The 17,107-nt window shown below is 39.9% G+C and overlaps 1 protein-coding gene across 5 annotated transcripts in view; it reads left to right on the top strand.

The window, feature by feature from the left end:
* LOC129771634 (teneurin-m) overlaps positions 1–17,107 on the top strand; it is a 332,131-nt gene that overhangs the window by 71,863 nt on the left and 243,161 nt on the right. Inside the window, exon 2 of one of the 5 annotated variants that reach the window (XM_055775493.1) lies at positions 3,757–3,814. The exons of 3 other annotated variants lie outside the window; for them this stretch is intronic. Coding sequence is in view for 1 of the 2 variants with exons in the window: in XM_055775489.1 (XP_055631464.1) it covers positions 4,048–4,078 (31 nt within the window). In the remaining variant the exon portion in view is untranslated. Of the gene's footprint in view, positions 1–3,756; positions 3,815–3,856; positions 4,079–17,107 lie in introns of those variants that run through there. One more of the 5 variants, XM_055775489.1, reaches the window with a different exon arrangement.

Below are 17,107 nucleotides of genomic sequence, written 5' to 3'. Positions count from 1 at the left end.
AATGCAACGTATTCTAAATTAAAAAAGCAACTGCGCCTGAATTATCTACATTCATGGGGAAACTTCAAAATATTCATTTTTCGTGATTTTCGAGGTGCCGGACTAGAGGTTTATATCATTATTAGAAAACTGATTTTTTTACAGACAATTTCAAAAATATATTTTGCATTCATATTACATTTTCGTTATTGACACACATTATTTTGTCATGTGTTTTACTTAATAAAATCAAATCTATTTTGACTACACATGAAAATAACGTCTATTATTGATACATGATACTGCTTTTGAACTGGGCTGCATCAGTTAAAGAGTAGACTAGTTAAAGAACGCCCAATAAACCTTCACGGCTTTATCTCTTCACTATAGCAGTACTAGATTTAAATGTTAATCTCTGTCGCTGAGGATTTTTTATACTGACATCTTGTACAGTAAAACCTGTTTTTGTGCAGTCTTTTGAAGCGATTTTTTTGTGTGACTTTTTGCGCGGTTTTTGAAAAAAATGAAGTCATCGGTCATTAATTTTTTTTCTATCTTTGTTATGTATTTCATCGCTCTACACAGGGACTGTGTCAGCTAATTCCCATTCTCATGTTTTGTTTGTTTTAAGGTGTCAGTAAAAGCGTAGTGGAGAGAGCAAAGAGTTGATTTTATAATCTGCGCAAGTGAGTAGGCCGCTTACTAATGTGAAAAAAGGAAATCGAATGTTGATCCTGGATGAAATCATTAGGATTTGAGTTATTTTCTTCAGGAAACTTTTTTTATGTGGTCCCTATCCACCGCAAAAAAAACAGGCTTGCCTGTACATACATTTCTGATCTTTTGATATGCTATGTGAAAAAGTATCAAATTTTCAAAAATCATATAAAAAACAACGTTATCAACACCACAAAATCAGAATTTTTTCAGTGTTTTCGACATCTGGTGCTGTCCTGCATTATTTAAGAAAATTCATTGAACAGTACAGTAGTCGTTCGATAAGTGATCTTGTAATGTAAAAAGTCTCATCATTTAATAAATTATTTAAACGTAAATAAAAAATACGCAGATGAAATTTTTCGGAAAAAAATAAAAATACGAGGTTTAAGCAAAATCAGGTCATATTTTTCCTCGGTAGTTGAGTTATTTCAGTTATTTCATATTCGATCCAAATTGAACAAATTTCAGCTGAAAAAGTGCCAGGAATTAGTCATAAAAACAAAAACTTGTCATTACCCATTCAAATTTATCGTATCGGCCACAGGGCTTCCACAATATTACACTTCTCCCAACGAATAATCCAACTATCAACATATTTTTAAACATTTTTCTACGGATTCGACTCCCACTCTCCTCGGAAATTCTCTTTTATTGCACGATTCAACTGAAAAGGGTTTGGAAATTTGTATTTCAGAAAGAGACAACAAATGTCAAACGGAGCCATATCAGGCGAATACGATGGTTGTTCGATGATATTTGTCAAGTTTTGGACCTGTTTTAGATTCAAATTTTTGGCAACCTTGCCGTTGTTACTGACCCAGAGGTTAGATAAGGGAAATGGCACATACATAGGCAGAGCAGCTCATTGCATGACAGATAAGTGGAGAAAAGAAGTTATTTTTTTTGTATTTGTAGATTAATTAATAATTATTAAACTGAGTTATACTGAATGAACTATGAACTGTATGAACTGAATTTCGGATTGCAATGGAGAGATATTGAAACTATTTTGGAGTGATTTATATTTTAGTTAAAACTACACTGTAGGAAACGTGGGTAGGTTGTAACTTGTGTGTAATTTTCTAAAGATCAAACTAAATGTCTGTGGCACTCCCGGGAGCCAGCTCACGAATGAAAAAGTAGATGTAACTGAGTCTTATCCAATTTAATCCTATAAGTAAGTAAGTAAGTTATTCCTTTGAATTTCTTTCTTCCACTTGGAACAAAAAAATTATCGGCTTCATTCATAGAAAAAATCCAAGAATATTTTTTAATAATTACAATAGGCGTACTGAATTTAGCAGACCTATGCTCCAAAAAAGCACATACTTCTTCCAGAATGCATCGCTTTAAGGCTGTAATAAAAAGATGTATTCGAAGCGGAGCAACTTAATTCGAGCAATTTGAACCTATTAGCTAAATGAACAAACATCGTCTTTTGATAACAATTGAGTAATCACGAAATAAAAACTTGAAATTAGATTAGAAATACTTTGTTTGTTGTTGTTGATATTCGGTCAGCTTCACAAGAAGAAACGAAAACATTAGGCTAAATTAACCAACATTAATACAAAACAAACAATCAAAGAACTTGGTTTGTGATTACTCCCGAATCCATCGTATCGAATGATTGGTGGGGTCAAAATATGAATATAGTTTTCTCTCATTGGATAAATATATGCTAATCGGTGGCTTTGGTAACATTGTAATATGGTAAACAGTTGCAATGGACATTTCCCATCTCCTAATTCGGCGACATGATGGAGTAGAAAAGATTACACAATCTCTTACCGTATATCATTAGTAGCGTAAGCCTCTTAGCAACATATTTCACCCGCTCATAGCTTCAAACTTTGGAGGCTTTTTTTGTCTCTAGATCCCCGCTTGATTATAAGCTCCCAAATTATGTGACACCAGCTGTGTCGGCCTAAAACCCCGCAGATGACGATCCACAAGCATTTGCATTCCCAATGACCTTTCGCGGAGCAGATGGTTCCGAAATCGCGTTCGAACCCAATTTGCACCGCGAGAGGGGACCAGCGGTGTGAGACAGACTCTGCGTGCGAAATTCCACGATCCCAACCCAAACATAGTTACCTTTTCTCGAGGTCCGTTCTAGCGCGCCATAAACTCACCCAACACGACCGGCATCAGCATCCGCCCACGGGAATCATCACCGACGAATGCCAATCCGGCTCCACTCTACAACGGTCACTGAGGGGGAGGGAGGAGCGAGATTTGGCCACCGCAATTATCGAGCTCATAAAATTAATCTCACCGTGGCAGCCGCCAGACGGGGAAGAAGCGCGTAATCGGTCGAAGACCGGACGCCCTATTGCCCCCACCGAAAGCGGACCGGACCGTGACCAATAATAAACCATAAAGCGAGAGAATTGATTTCTTGTCTACTAATGTAGTGCAATAAACACATATAAATATGGTTTGATAATGTATTCGGTTCTTTCGGGGCCCGGCTGGGGAGCCTTTGGCTGCAAATTGATTTGAGCAGTAGACAAGATATCGCTCCAATAAACATTTACAATAAACACTCCCCCAGTCCTCCGAAAGCTTTTCTGAGATTACGCCGCATGGGTTTCAATGGGACATGTGAGGAATGTGAGTGTGTGTGTGTATATGTGTTTACTTTGGACTCTGGCGATCACGGCTCCTAGCGAGATGACCATTCGAGATCGATGTTGATGTCATAAAACTGAGTGTAATTAAGTTCGATTTTATTAAACCATTAGAAACCCGAGAAAAGCGGCTTCTTTTGGGAGTGGGAGTTTTACTACCGACGCTATGGTGGCTGTAGCTTCTGTTTATCCCTCCCCCCATGGGATGGGATGGTGGGTCGGGGGTATAATGGACGATATTTATGGCTTTGCTAGCTGTAATGTGGACGCTAGAACGATGCCATTAGGCAGCCGTTCTAATTGAAGAGTCTTGTTTTTCCGATCCAAACCATAAAGTGCTTGTTGAACAAGATTCCCTATCCAGCCATCGATTCGTGTCTTTGATACTAATAACGTTTTTTATTTTCTTTTTCTCCATTCCCAGGTAAGCGATAACGTCCGATTCCGGCAGGCATTGAGCAAACCCCAAAACGAGCGCGTCTGTGAGTAGTCACGACCTCGACCAGAAACCAGAGTGTGACCTCAAAGCAAAAAAAAAAAAAATAAGGCTTACGCTTGTCTTACGCAAATTTAGCTAGAAGAAGAAACAGGCTTTGCCAAACGAAACAGAAAAAAGTCGCAGCGGTTCCGAGTTTCAAAATTTTCCCAAAGTAAAAAAAAAACAATTCGTGTACGCACCAAACACGCCGCCAAAATTTACGCTAAATTAAAGATAATGAATTATCAGTTTTATAGAAAATCAGAAGGTGTGTATCCCAATAGCAATTCTATTCGTTAGCGCTGTAGCGTGATGTAGAGCCTTTTTCATTTCTTGTAGCTAATAATATATGCTTATTTCTCGTTATGAGGCACGTTTTATTGTGTTGCGTTGTGTGGTGTGTTGTTATGCTAGAGCTTTTCTTTTCAATTTGGTTTTCTTGCTGTGAAAGAGTGGACTCCGCTCGTTTATATAAACGCACTGTTCGGCCGAGCCGCGAGCCCCTGCTTACTTGACGGAGTCATGTGGTGGCGGCAATCGAACAAAGGTGTGAACCCAAACCTCACTCCTATGGACCCACACACACACACACACTGACACACCCGCTTACTCACTTGGTCTATTGGAAAGGCGCAAAATAGGCCATAATAACGTCCATGCCTTATTGGGATACTGACCGTCGTCAGCAGCAGCAGCGGCAGCAACGGCAGCAGAATAATTCTCACGACCACTACCAATCGGTGGAGGCATAAATCTTAATGTTTGCACCGAGGAAGCGACGCTCGAACCATTAAATAATACAGGTCAATTGGGGAACCATACCGCAACTGGCAGCGCGAAGTTTCCATCTACGTCTATCGCGTATTCAGCTGTCCATTACGAATGGCGCGCGCGATCAAACAGCGATCGATGCAAGACGAAAAAGGCATCCAGCAACGATTTATTAGCTGCAATCCAGTCGTAAAAATCCTTCTTCCAACCAGCGAAACGTTTGCCACCACTTGCCCAACCTGTCACACACATCCGCGAGGAATTTGTTGTGCGATCCGATCGCTTGCCAAGATGCGCCTCTTGGTACGTAATTAACGTGATCTTGTCTCTGGGGACTACCACATTATTGGTTTGTTAACCTCAATTTCCTTTCCTTTTTTTGCTGCCACCTAATCATAGTTATAGTCACTTCAAACAACCAAAGACAATCTTGATTTCACTTTTTTCACGTGAAAACTGAAAATTGCTACCTAACCGCGAGCCGAGAGTGGCACAACTAAACTCGATTCCAATCAATCTCGCCGTTGACCACTTAATCAATCGCCGAAGGCGCGTCGAATAAACTTCCGCGTCCAAAAGTGATCATATCCGGTCCCGTACTTGCTCGTTACCGCAAACAACGCATACAAACCAGTAGACCGATGTCTCGACGGTTCAACGAAACCGTGAAAATTAGGTGTCCAATTTTACAATTTATGATCGACCATTTTACCCGCCAGGGGATAGTCACATACACACGCCTTAACTTCAGATCTTCCGAACGCTGGGCCGTGGATTGAGACCAAGTCAGGCGGCGACGAAGGCAATTTGAGCAGCTTAATTGCCTGAAAACAACGACGGTGCGCTGTCAAATTTTCGGCGCAAGGAGAACAAATTTTGAACCGCAACGAATCGAAAAACAGGAAAAAACTAGATGCAATTATCCGACAGCGCCCTACTCGCGCTCCAAGTCATGCGGCGATTTACTGGCGTCTTGAATGCTACCGGTGCTCATGCATATCTATATGGAGTTTCGCTGTTCTTGTTGTATGGGAAAAGCATAATAATTGCTCTAATAATATAACAGAGCATTTGTGCGTGTGAAAATAAATTACATCAGTTATATATTCGAGGTATTGTTCCATCTGCAGGTACAGCATTCGCCCGTCTTTTAAGTGATTCACGGATTTCTTACCTGAAGAAGTTGTTCGAAGTCTTTTCTGTTTTTTTTTTCTGCATGTATAGGCCCAAAAAAATTATCCACCCCCATCTGAAATCAAAGTGTTCCAACATTAAAAGTTTTTTTCGATCTTTTCGGTATTCCTGTCAATACTACGTAAAAGTTGGTAATTTTGATTTATTCTTCAAAAAAAATATCAAAAACTGACTTTTGTTCCTAAATGGGCAATCCACTTTATGCTTTATTTATGAAAACAATAAAAACAAATAATTAATAGTTTGGTCTCGATAATCAATTGACAACGCTTTGGCATACTCTCCACGAGGTTCCGGAGGTATTGGGGTTCCAGCTCGTCTCAGACCTTCTCCAACACAGCAAAATAGTTTTGCTTGTTTTGTCCAAAATCACCCATAAACTCTCAATAGGATTCAAGTCGGGGCTTTGGGGTTTGGTTTGATCCGGGCCGGGCCGATCGGAAGAATGCTGCTGTTTTCTTCGCAGTATACATCGGGTTCTTATTTTACTGAAAAGTGTAGCCCCATTTTCAGCATGGATTCTTCTAGGTTTTCGCATAAAATGTCGATGTAACCATCGGTAGTCATAATACCGTTGACATGTGCTAAGTTTCCCACCCCAGCTCTCAAGAAACAGCCCCACATCATGATGCTTCTACCACCGTGCTTCATAGTCGGTTGTGGATGCCGGTTCTGAAGTCCCTCGTCGCTCTTCCGCCACACTCGGAGACGTCTTTTCTTGTTGAACAGCTCAGACATGTACTTTCCACCCATTTTCCGGAAGCTATTTCAGTGTCAGAAACACGTCACCACGCACGGAAAGTTGACTAAAAAGCTATAGAAATTTTGTTCGTGTCAAATGCAAACAACCAGCTGTCAAACCCGAGGGGTGCATCGTTGTACAAAACACGCTAAAACAAATTTACGCAAGTGGATTTTTTTATATCATACCCTAAAAGTACCCATTTAGGAACAAAAATCATTTTTTGTTTTTTTAAAAAATAAATCAACGATACTGAAATGGCAAAATTGGCTTCTAATTACTTCTACGTAGTATTAACTGGAATACCTAAAAGTTTGAAAAAAAACTTTTAATGTCGAAACACTTTGATTTCAAATTGGGGTGGATGTTTTTGGTGTCCATCACTGTATTTCTATCCTGTAAATTTTAGATACTTTCTTAAGATGTAAATCACCTTTCCGTAATAAATAACTCAAAATGTTTCACGATGCATGCCATACGTTACCATGATAAAAAAAAAAGTTATAGGAGGTGGCGTCCAAGACACGACCGCGTTGTTGACGTAGGACTACGAAATATTTTTTTTAGTTCGCCTGTTCATCACTTCGCATACTAATTTAGAATGTATCAAAGCATTTGGAGCTTTTGAGTAGAAATTGTTGGTGCCCCGAAAAGGGCCGATGGCTTGTATTGTTTTGTAAAAGCAGTTGAAGATGGTTGATTGATGTTTCATTCTTGCCCTCGCGAGAATCATAAACAAGCCGGCCATAAGTTGCAATTCGTGTCCTTATGTCCATGAATGCTATGAACTGAGTATTCACTCCGAACGTTCTTCTTCTTGGTGTTATTGTATTACAGTTTTTTTTTCATATTACAACGGCGATCTTTTTCGCCAGTATCAGATAGTTTCAGCAATTCAACTGCATAGCTGCAGCAACTTCTATGGGTGCAACTCCTTTTTGATTCCCCCATATGAATGCTATATTCTTGACAAATAATGAATGTTTTTTTCCGAAAACATTTATTAATCAGACTCAATTACTTATTGTCTAATGTTTACAGAATCAAATTAATATAAATCCTTGAAATATAACTTATTTTCTGTATAATTAAGACTAACAATTTAATAATAACTAAATCTAACACTGAATTTTTTGGAAAGGATTAGAATTTAGGACTAGGATGGAACGCTATGAATGTTTCCTCGATTTCCACTCAAGATTCGTTTTGCGATACGAACTCTCATAAACAAAAAGTGAACAAAGACAAAGACACTTTACAGTTTCTCCTCGATAAAGTCGAAAACGCACGCCTGTCGACTGAAATCATGAATAGTGTTATGGTCCCGATACTATATCAGACTTCGATTTCGTTTAGAATTGTTAAGATTTTAATGTTTAATATACACTTTACAAAAAAGGCTCACTGTCGAAAATCTCAAGGAAGGAATGATCGAATTTGACCAAAATGTTGGCATTGTTTTGATTTTTCAGACGCTAAACATTGCACAAAAATATTTTAGTTAAAAAAAAACCTCATGGACCGCGTTCCTATTTGCGAATCGCTACTGGATCGCCACGAAATCGACCCATTTCAGTTGACAGTTCACACTATGTTTTGGTACAAACCCGCCTCGATTCTAGTACGGTGATAAGATTGATGATAAGAAGTGAGTCACTTACGACAACATCAAGCGAAATCGGTCGTTGTCGAAATGTGGTGAGCCGGTGCAAGCGATGTCAAAGCCCGGCTTGACGACCACGATGGTTTTGCTGTGTGTTTGATGGCACCGACCCGAAATAATTTACTATAAGCTTCGTCCATAGCTAGATTTGGTACAAAACAAGCTTTTTATTGTTCAGAATATACCCCATCTATTTTAAGAATTTTCTGTGCATCAGATACCATCAGATTATTACTATGGTATCTTCCCTCTGTTTGGTATCTTTATTGGATTAAGTTCCACATATTTATTTAAACATAAATTGTTCTTCTCAAGCATCCATACCTCTCACGCTAAAGGTCACGAGTTCAATCCTCACTCCCGACATTCTTCCAAAAATTAAAGTTAAGTGACGAACCAACCAAATGTGTTGAAAGTCTATAGACTATAATGCTGATAAAAAAAATGTTCTTCTCAACCAAAGAATGAATGGATTTCATCGATGAATTCACGCAGTTCGTAACTCAGATTCATTCTGGCAGAGAAGTACAGAGAGTCTAGCATAGCGGCTGATTTTGGACGACCTTCACGAGGTTCATCGATGAGCTAACTACGACTACTTTTGCCTCGAAAATCTGCGTCGAACGTCGTAAAAATCATCGCGCGAAAGTATTCTTGTGTTAATTCCATTTTTTTTTTCACAGAGACACAGTTTCCAATAACAAATAACAATTCAGACTGTCAAACTTTTCCATGGTAAGGCTAGATTTTGCCCAACAATGCCAGTGTTGCCAAGTCGAAGAAACTTACATATTTAAAAATTTTAAAATTAACATAACACTTAACGAGTGGTCGTGAATCATTTGCCTACAAAGTAAAAGATTTCAGAACTGTGTCGCTTTGATTTAAAGTTGCGAACGAAATAGCACCGCTATTTGCGATATTTTCATTCACAAAACAATTGACCTTCTACCCGATCCTTCTATCTGATCCTACTTTTGGACTTTGTATCGAGCAGAACCGTTGAGTGTGACATTAGAAATCACAACTGGCCTATTCATACCAAAAAAAAGCTGGCAAACGGGCGTTACTCAAGTTGCAATATCCACAGTGTCTGTTGGACGAACGCGGCGTATGCATCTCGGGCGAACGATTTACTTAATTTTCGCAGTAGTACATGACAATTGTAAGCCGCAAATTGAAAAAAAAAAACAAATTAATTGAGAAACTTGGAATGTTTCCTATTTTCGTTTATTTAGCATTTTAGACGTTATTATAGCATATCATCATAGAGAAATTCTGGTTCGATTGGTGTGAAAATCATCCAAATCCGTTTGCAGCAAACATAGTTGTTAAGGTTCAAACTGGTTCACAAAAAACGTCACATGTTTTCTCATTTGTCACCCTTACCGAAAGACGAAGTCCTACGTCAAAACTTTGCTTCAGGATTTACTTGATATTCTTTTACAAGCTGATTTTCTCAGCGAAATTGGAGTATTACACTGCTTCTGGGTCGTTTAACCCCACGTGATTGAAAACAATTATTAGGGAGTATTGAAAAAATAATTCCTAGTATCAAACCATTGGAGTAGTAGATTTCGATGAAGCCTTGTAGCTAAGATTTTGATATATCTGCAGCTATTAATAACATTTTTTTGAATGAGCGATGAGCCGACTTCCCGATCAAAACAAAAAATGCAAGATTTTGTTTTTTGTCAAGATGTAATTTAGTAGCATTTTTAAATGCAACTTGACTATATTCCTAACAACACAACAATTAAAATTTATAATGGTACTGGTTGAATTATGGTTAACTAAATAACGTGCATACGTAGTTGCTACCTTATGTTAGCACAGTTTAGATATATCCAATTCTAAGAGGGGCATGCTACACATTTTTTCTATACATGGAATACGTAATTATAAATTGAATCACAACATTGCATCCCCAATGCTACATCCTATGGAATGCGATATGACTTGGAAACATTATTTAATCAGAAAAAAAATCTTCCAGCCGAAGGCGGATTAATTCCGGCTTCTCTGTTGACTTAGCTTCTGTCGTCAGTGGCGCGGATGGTGGATGGTGGATGGTGGGAAGAAAACGCGAGCAAACATGCGGGTCTTGACTGCAATCACAGTTGCCCTGGGCTACCACAACCGTTGCCGCCTCTGTGCCTTGGTTCAGTTTGGCTGGAACAAGCGGAAGATAAGAAAGGACTGCCAGAAATTATATATAAATATGTTTATGCTAACTAATGACATACGGAAACTGTTTTTCCTTGCTCAATTTGTTAAATTTATTTACTTTGCCGGTTCCATAGATGCGGGGGGAAGCCATGGTTTACACACACACACACACACACACACACACACACACATGCAGCACCGAAAAATGAGGCGGTGGCGACACAGTGGATTCAAGAACCCTGAACAAACAACAGCGTCGTGGCTGGCTACTGGTACATTACTCACGAAGTTCATAAACTTCCAGAAAGTGCATTTACGCACCAACACAAGCCGCCGAACGTGGGACGTGATGTTTTCGGTTGACGAGAAACAACACTTAACTCGGCGTATGTGATCTGAATAAAAGTAGAGAAGCATAAGAGAAGAGAACATGCGGACATTTAAAATGGAACCTTTGTTTTCGAATGTGCACGATTTTCTGGTCTCGAGAAAAAGGGGAGACGAAAGCAGAAATGCATTTACAATTAGTAACATGCACCCATGGTACAAACAATCAACGATTCCCGGCTCGAGATAAGCGGAACAGCGGAAGCGTCCTCTTCGGGTGACATTTGAAACCGGTTCGCCAGATCTGCTTGCACCAGGCTCAACCATATCCTGTCGGGAGGGATGACGTGGTCGAGCACTCTCCTTCCTTTCGGCTTACCACGCTTAGATAGGATCAAACTTTGATCCCACGATACGGCTCGCCGAAGTCAAACTTTGACAGATTGCCATTGTAAACAACGCAGAACAAGAAACGCATGTTAATGCGCCGCTGTTGTTCCTACATGAGAACGCGACAAATTTAGACGGCTCTGAATGGGAAAACATGAAAGAAAAACACGGATCTTTCTCATTGCCATCTCCCCGTGCATCTTTTTCTCGCAGTCATCCCGGTCGGCACCATTAAACTTTGACATCTGGTAATAAATAATCCCACCACTTCGCGTTGTGCGGCTCCCTTCGGTGTTCAGTTCGCCGCACTTCTCGGATAATCTCGAGTGGAAAACCTCACCTGTCAAAATAGATCGCATTGCACGCGTAGCATCTCTTCTGTGCATGCTATTCCGGGGGATACGATAGGTCACTCCGAAGCGTAGGAATAAAGCAGAAGGAAACTGAGCTGCTATAAATTCCCACTTTCGGCTAAAGCTGAGAAAAGTTTACCGGCCTTGAGAGACCACTATTTATCTTGTGGCTTCGCTTCTGAGCTGTGTGTATAGAAAATATGGCTTCACTGTTGGGCCGCATGTTGGGAGAAACTGTTGGGAGCCGTTGAAAAATAGTCCTGATGAAACCCCGAATCCCGGCCACGGTAATTTATGGTGTTTTCATTTAGTTTTCCTCCCAAGACGTAGCGTATTCGCCCAAAGTTGACAGCATTGTTTTTTTTTGTTTGGTTTGTACCCAAAGCCTTTGTGGTGTTGGAGCTTTCTCGGTGTTCCATTTCCGCGTGAAATTACTACAATTATATTCGGACACGGACGGTGACGTTCCTCCGAAAGTAACAACAATTAGTTCCGAAGCTACGCGACGCATCACAATAGAACGGATGACGGAAGAAAGCTATGAGTGAGATATCAGACCTATCATTACAGCTGAGTGAACAACAAAAGAAATGGGTATCCCGCTTGAGTTTTTACTTTACTTTTTTTCGTCGCTTCTCACCCACGTCGAAACACGCGATCGTTACAAACAATGGCACTATCTGGGGTTTTTTAACAGCTATATCTCAATTGAAAATAAATGGTTATTACCTCCGGATCTCTGACGGTCAGTAAGCCATTCAGTGGGCCCATTTCCACGATCCACGGCAGGGGTTAAACGGTGTCCAATAATTACCTTCATTCTTCTCCGCCATTACCTCGACTCGTCACAACACGGCAGCGTCTAAATGAAACGTTCAGATTGAATGCTTTACGGGCACTCTAACTCTACCAAACTCCTCCCTAGACAAACTCTCCGCCACCATAAACTCCACAAAATTATGTCGATAAGCAAGCGTGCCGACAAGAATATCACGACTTTTACCGGATTCGCTCCAAAAATATGTGTGCGCGTCTTCGCTCGGCTATGGAAGAGTGGAGAAAAAACCATAGCCGAGAACGAACGAGTTGGTCCACCATAAGAAGATCATCGATCTCCGCGTGAGCATACTGAACCGGGGGGGACTAGATTTATACCAGTTTAAGCCTTCATTGACAGTCGACAGGACCGGCGGGGTAACAGCGACGCCGCCTGTGTCTGTGGTCCAAATTAGGGAATAGGTTTGTTGAAAACAACCGAGAACCAGAAAAAAGGTAGGTAATTAATGATCGCATATTGGTCATTCGCGAGCGTGCGCTCTCTCTCTCTCTCACTCTGTTCAATGATAAATGGGTCATTTTTTGAATTGCTAAGCCGGGCAGAGAACACACACGACGCCTGGTTTTGCGACGAATGTGGGAAACGGTTCTAACTGGCAGCGCAGATGGCGCGACTGGGTTCAAGATGATTGTAGCACACAAAGACTGTTCTACGCAGAGATGCCAACCTTGCTGATTTTTCAGGATATACCAGACTTTTTGGCATGTTCCCTGATAACATGACAAACACTAAATTTTGCCTGATTTTTCTTAAAAGACCCCGACATTTGTTCTTCTTACTTTATCAGAATAAAAATCATCCGTAATTAATGTACTGAAATCATAAAAAAAGTCATAAAAGCTGTCCGGTCAGCACTTATACTAGCACTATTTCTTTTGTTACGTTTCGCTTTATCGCGAGTACAGTATCAAAATTAATAATGCTTGAAGCTGGCGTGAAAAAAAGGCAGTTTGAAATCGAAATTAAAAACTCTCAAAACATGTGGTCCAGACCCTTACTTAATCGTTTGTGTATACATTTCCTGATATTTTCACAAAATCTAATCATTATAATACAAAATCATCAGCTACAGTTTTTTAAAATACTTTTCACAATTAGCGAAAAATTGTGTTCCTCGATCACGTAGAATAAATACTCAAAATATTCATTATTAAATTTTTATTTTAAAAGTACGTTTAGCTCACCAGAAAATCCATTATGAAGTTCGATTTATAATGCCCTCAACGCGAATTGAACGAATGAACTTTGAGCATAATGTTGCGAGTCCTTTTTTCTCTCCCCCGGAAACTTACGAAAAGTACGACAGATCTGCAGACATTTGGCAGATTATTTATGTATAATTTATTAGTATGTATGAATTGAAACCCGTACAAAATATGTAATACTCTTATACGTATCCAATTACAGATATTAAAAATTTCAATTGCGCTCCTGGATAAGGTTTCGCAATTGATCACGAAGCTGAATTCATTCATAAAATCTTTGCAATGTGTAGTGGGTTAAACACTGAAAAACCTTAGATGGATTGCATATTCAACTGCGGCACGCTCCATAAAAGCAACCCCCAGCAACCATTAAATCGTATAAAATTCCAAAATTGGATATACATACAAAAGTGGAGACGATTTATACACATGGTATATGCTTGCGAATCAGATGGAATAAATAAGGATGGAATATCGTAGCTTTGCCCCTTATACGACTATTGTCATGCGAATATATTATTTAACGAAAAATATTTACGTCAAATATCATTATAACCTCACGAATCGCCATTTGCATATATGAGATTATTTATGCATGTAGAAATAGATTTTAACTGACTTTGAGTGGGGGGTGGGATAAAAATGTTTAAAATGAATGGTGATTGTGGCTGCGAAAATTTCTCCGATGGGATTCGAACTCCGATTGTTTCGATTATCGAGCTGCAGCTATCTCGCACGGCTATCTGTAATATAATTCTAGAGCAGTTAAAACTCGTACATGTCGAAAGAAAGAGATGCATTCGGATACGTCATTCCTGGTTGCCAATTTAACTTTTTTAACTGTGTGTAGGAAGTCTTCCCATCAAGTAAACAAAATAGTTTCGTTTAAAAAACAGGGAATTCATAGGAATGATCTCAATTGTATTATCTGACAACAGTTTGTTCTCTCAAGTAATTCTGAATGCAGTTTTATATAATTTGATACTATTTGGAAGCCAACTTGGCAATCTTGTAAAGCCAAATATACATCGGTATATCGGTAAATATACATCGGTGCTCCTGCGACCGAGTAAATAGTTAGCATCAAACATATCATGCCAGAGATTCAGATTCGTTTCCCATTCTAGTCGGACGGATCTTTCGTCAAAGAAGATTCTTCCGATTCGCACTATAATCACATGTATTCTAGAGCTTCGCACTCAGAATATACTCAAGGCGTGTTATTTGGCATAGAAATCTCTACAACGTTGAAACGGCGAAGTTCCTCTAGAAACGTCAGTGCCATTAAATTCATAATATGATAAGGTATGCACTCCATTACGATTAAATGAAATCACATGCTGTGGAAAGTTAAATGATTTTCCACAGTATGTAACACAATTTTTCTCAGTTCTGCGTTGACTTGAAATCCACGTCTCACGAAAACCGAGGCTTGCTTATTGAATTACGACTTAATCTGTCGTATAAAGTAAAATTGTGTTTTTCGCATTTTATGCAATTGTAGATATATACGATGTATACTTTGATTGACATTATATATGATTGTGATTCGATACCACATATGACATATAATATGCCAAGTTACACGATTTAATGTTTGCTGGGATGTACATGCCATATTATATACGTATATATAACCATATAAAGGGTGTGTCACATCAAATCACGGAAATCACGGAAAAAACGCTGTAGAAATTTAATTTTTAGGAATTATAGCTTTCGCTTATAATCAGATAAGAGTGTATAGATCACGTTGGCCATGCTTCACTGTCAATTTTTCGTAAATTTGGAAAAATGTCGTCGAACGAAAAAGAGCGTCGTGAATTAATCCTGTGCACTCATTTCGAGAATCCGGAGTTGTCACATCGGGACATCGGTAAGATGCTGGGAATCGTCCAATCCACGGTCAGCAGAGTACTAAAACGATACTTCGAGAACCTAACCATCGACCGGAAGGTGAAGAACGGCAAAAATGGATGCTCCGTCAGTGAAATAGATCACAAGCGCGTAGTTATGCAGTTTAGTCGTGATCCGAGAAGTTCGGTCTGGGATGTCGCCAATAAGCTGAATTTGTTAAGTTCATTCGTCCAGCGGACCAAGCAGCGGGAGGGCCTGCGTACATACAAGGTTCAGAAGGCTCCTAACCGCGACGAAAGGCAAAACATGGTGGGGAAGACGCGAGCCCGGAAGCTGTACACCGAAATGCTGACGAAGCCGCATTGCCTGGTAATGGACGACGGAACCTACGTCAAAGCGGACTTTCGTCAGCTGTCGGGCCTGTTGTTCTTCTCCGCAGAGGACAAATTCAGCGTTCCGGAGGAGTTTCGCAAGCAGAAACTATCCAAGTTTGCCAAAAAGTACATGGTGTGGCAAGCGATCTGCTCTTGCGGAGCAGATGACCGGCACGGTAAACGGGCAGGTTTACCTTAAGGAGTGCCTACAGAAGCGCTTACTACCACTATTGAAGCAGCACGAGGGCCCGACCATCTTCTGGCTGGATCTCGCTTCGTGCCACTATTCAAAGGACGTGTTGGAGTGGTACGAAGCCAACGGGGTCACCTTCGTGCCAAAGGAAATGAACCCGCCCAACGCGCCGGAGCTTCGCCCAATAGAGAAATATTGGGCGATTATGAAGCAGGCCCTCCGGAAGAACCCAAAAGTTGTCAAATCGGAGGCGGACTTCAAGAGAAAATGGATTTCTGTTAAAAAAAAACTACAACCTGACGTTGTACAGAACCTTGTGGACGGGGTAAAGAGGAAGGTGCGAGCATACGGGCTTGGGCTCGAAGTATGAATAAAAAGAAAATACCAAAAGTTGTTTAATAGTTTTTATTTTACTGTCTAAAATTTTCAAAAGGATCGGTCTACTGGGCGAATTTCTACAGCGTTTTTTCCGTGATGCAATTTGATGTGACACACCATTTATAACAAAATTACGATGCTTGTTACATTGATATGTGATTTGACTATATTTGAAAGGTATAGAAAATTGTGTTTTCGCTTTTTATACGATTTTAGATGTACATGATGCACGCTTTGATTGATATTTTATTATTTAATACGATTATGATTTGACACGAATTTATATGCGACGTAGCAAAAGTTATACGATTTAATTTTATTGTTTATGATCATTTACGACAATGTTGAGCGGCAAACAACTTGGGGTATGCGAAATTAACCATCTTTAGCTAACTTAGTTTTCACTCCTAGGAAGAAATCATTCTCTGTGTCTGACGTGATTGAAAAGGATTTTCTTATCATGATTTTCTATCAAGAAAACAGTCGATAAATTACCACAAATACTGCTCGACACTGGACAAATTAAAGGCAACGATCCAGGACAACTTTCCAGAATTAGACAATGTGATAGACGTCGTGTTCCATCAAGGTAACAGCAAACTTCATGTCTCATTGACAACGCCGATCGGTCAATTTTTGAAGCTTCTCTCTCGCTGAAAGATCGGATGGCCCACTTGATTGCGAATAAACAGAAGGGAAAGATGATCTCTTTCGACTTGGACCATGCTTTCGATCGGGTCTCTCACGAGTTCTTGCATCGAACCCTACTTTCTCTGGGGATTAATCCGAGCTTCGTCAGCTGGATCTCTAGGGTAGAAGATTCCTCTTCGTCACGGCTACTAT

The sequence above is a fragment of the Toxorhynchites rutilus genome, chromosome 2 (assembly GCF_029784135.1).
Source record: "Toxorhynchites rutilus septentrionalis strain SRP chromosome 2, ASM2978413v1, whole genome shotgun sequence".
Taxonomy (NCBI): Eukaryota; Metazoa; Arthropoda; class Insecta; order Diptera; family Culicidae; genus Toxorhynchites; species Toxorhynchites rutilus.
The sequence above is the reverse complement of the archived record's forward strand: the minus strand, read 5'-3'. Positions and strand labels throughout refer to the sequence as shown.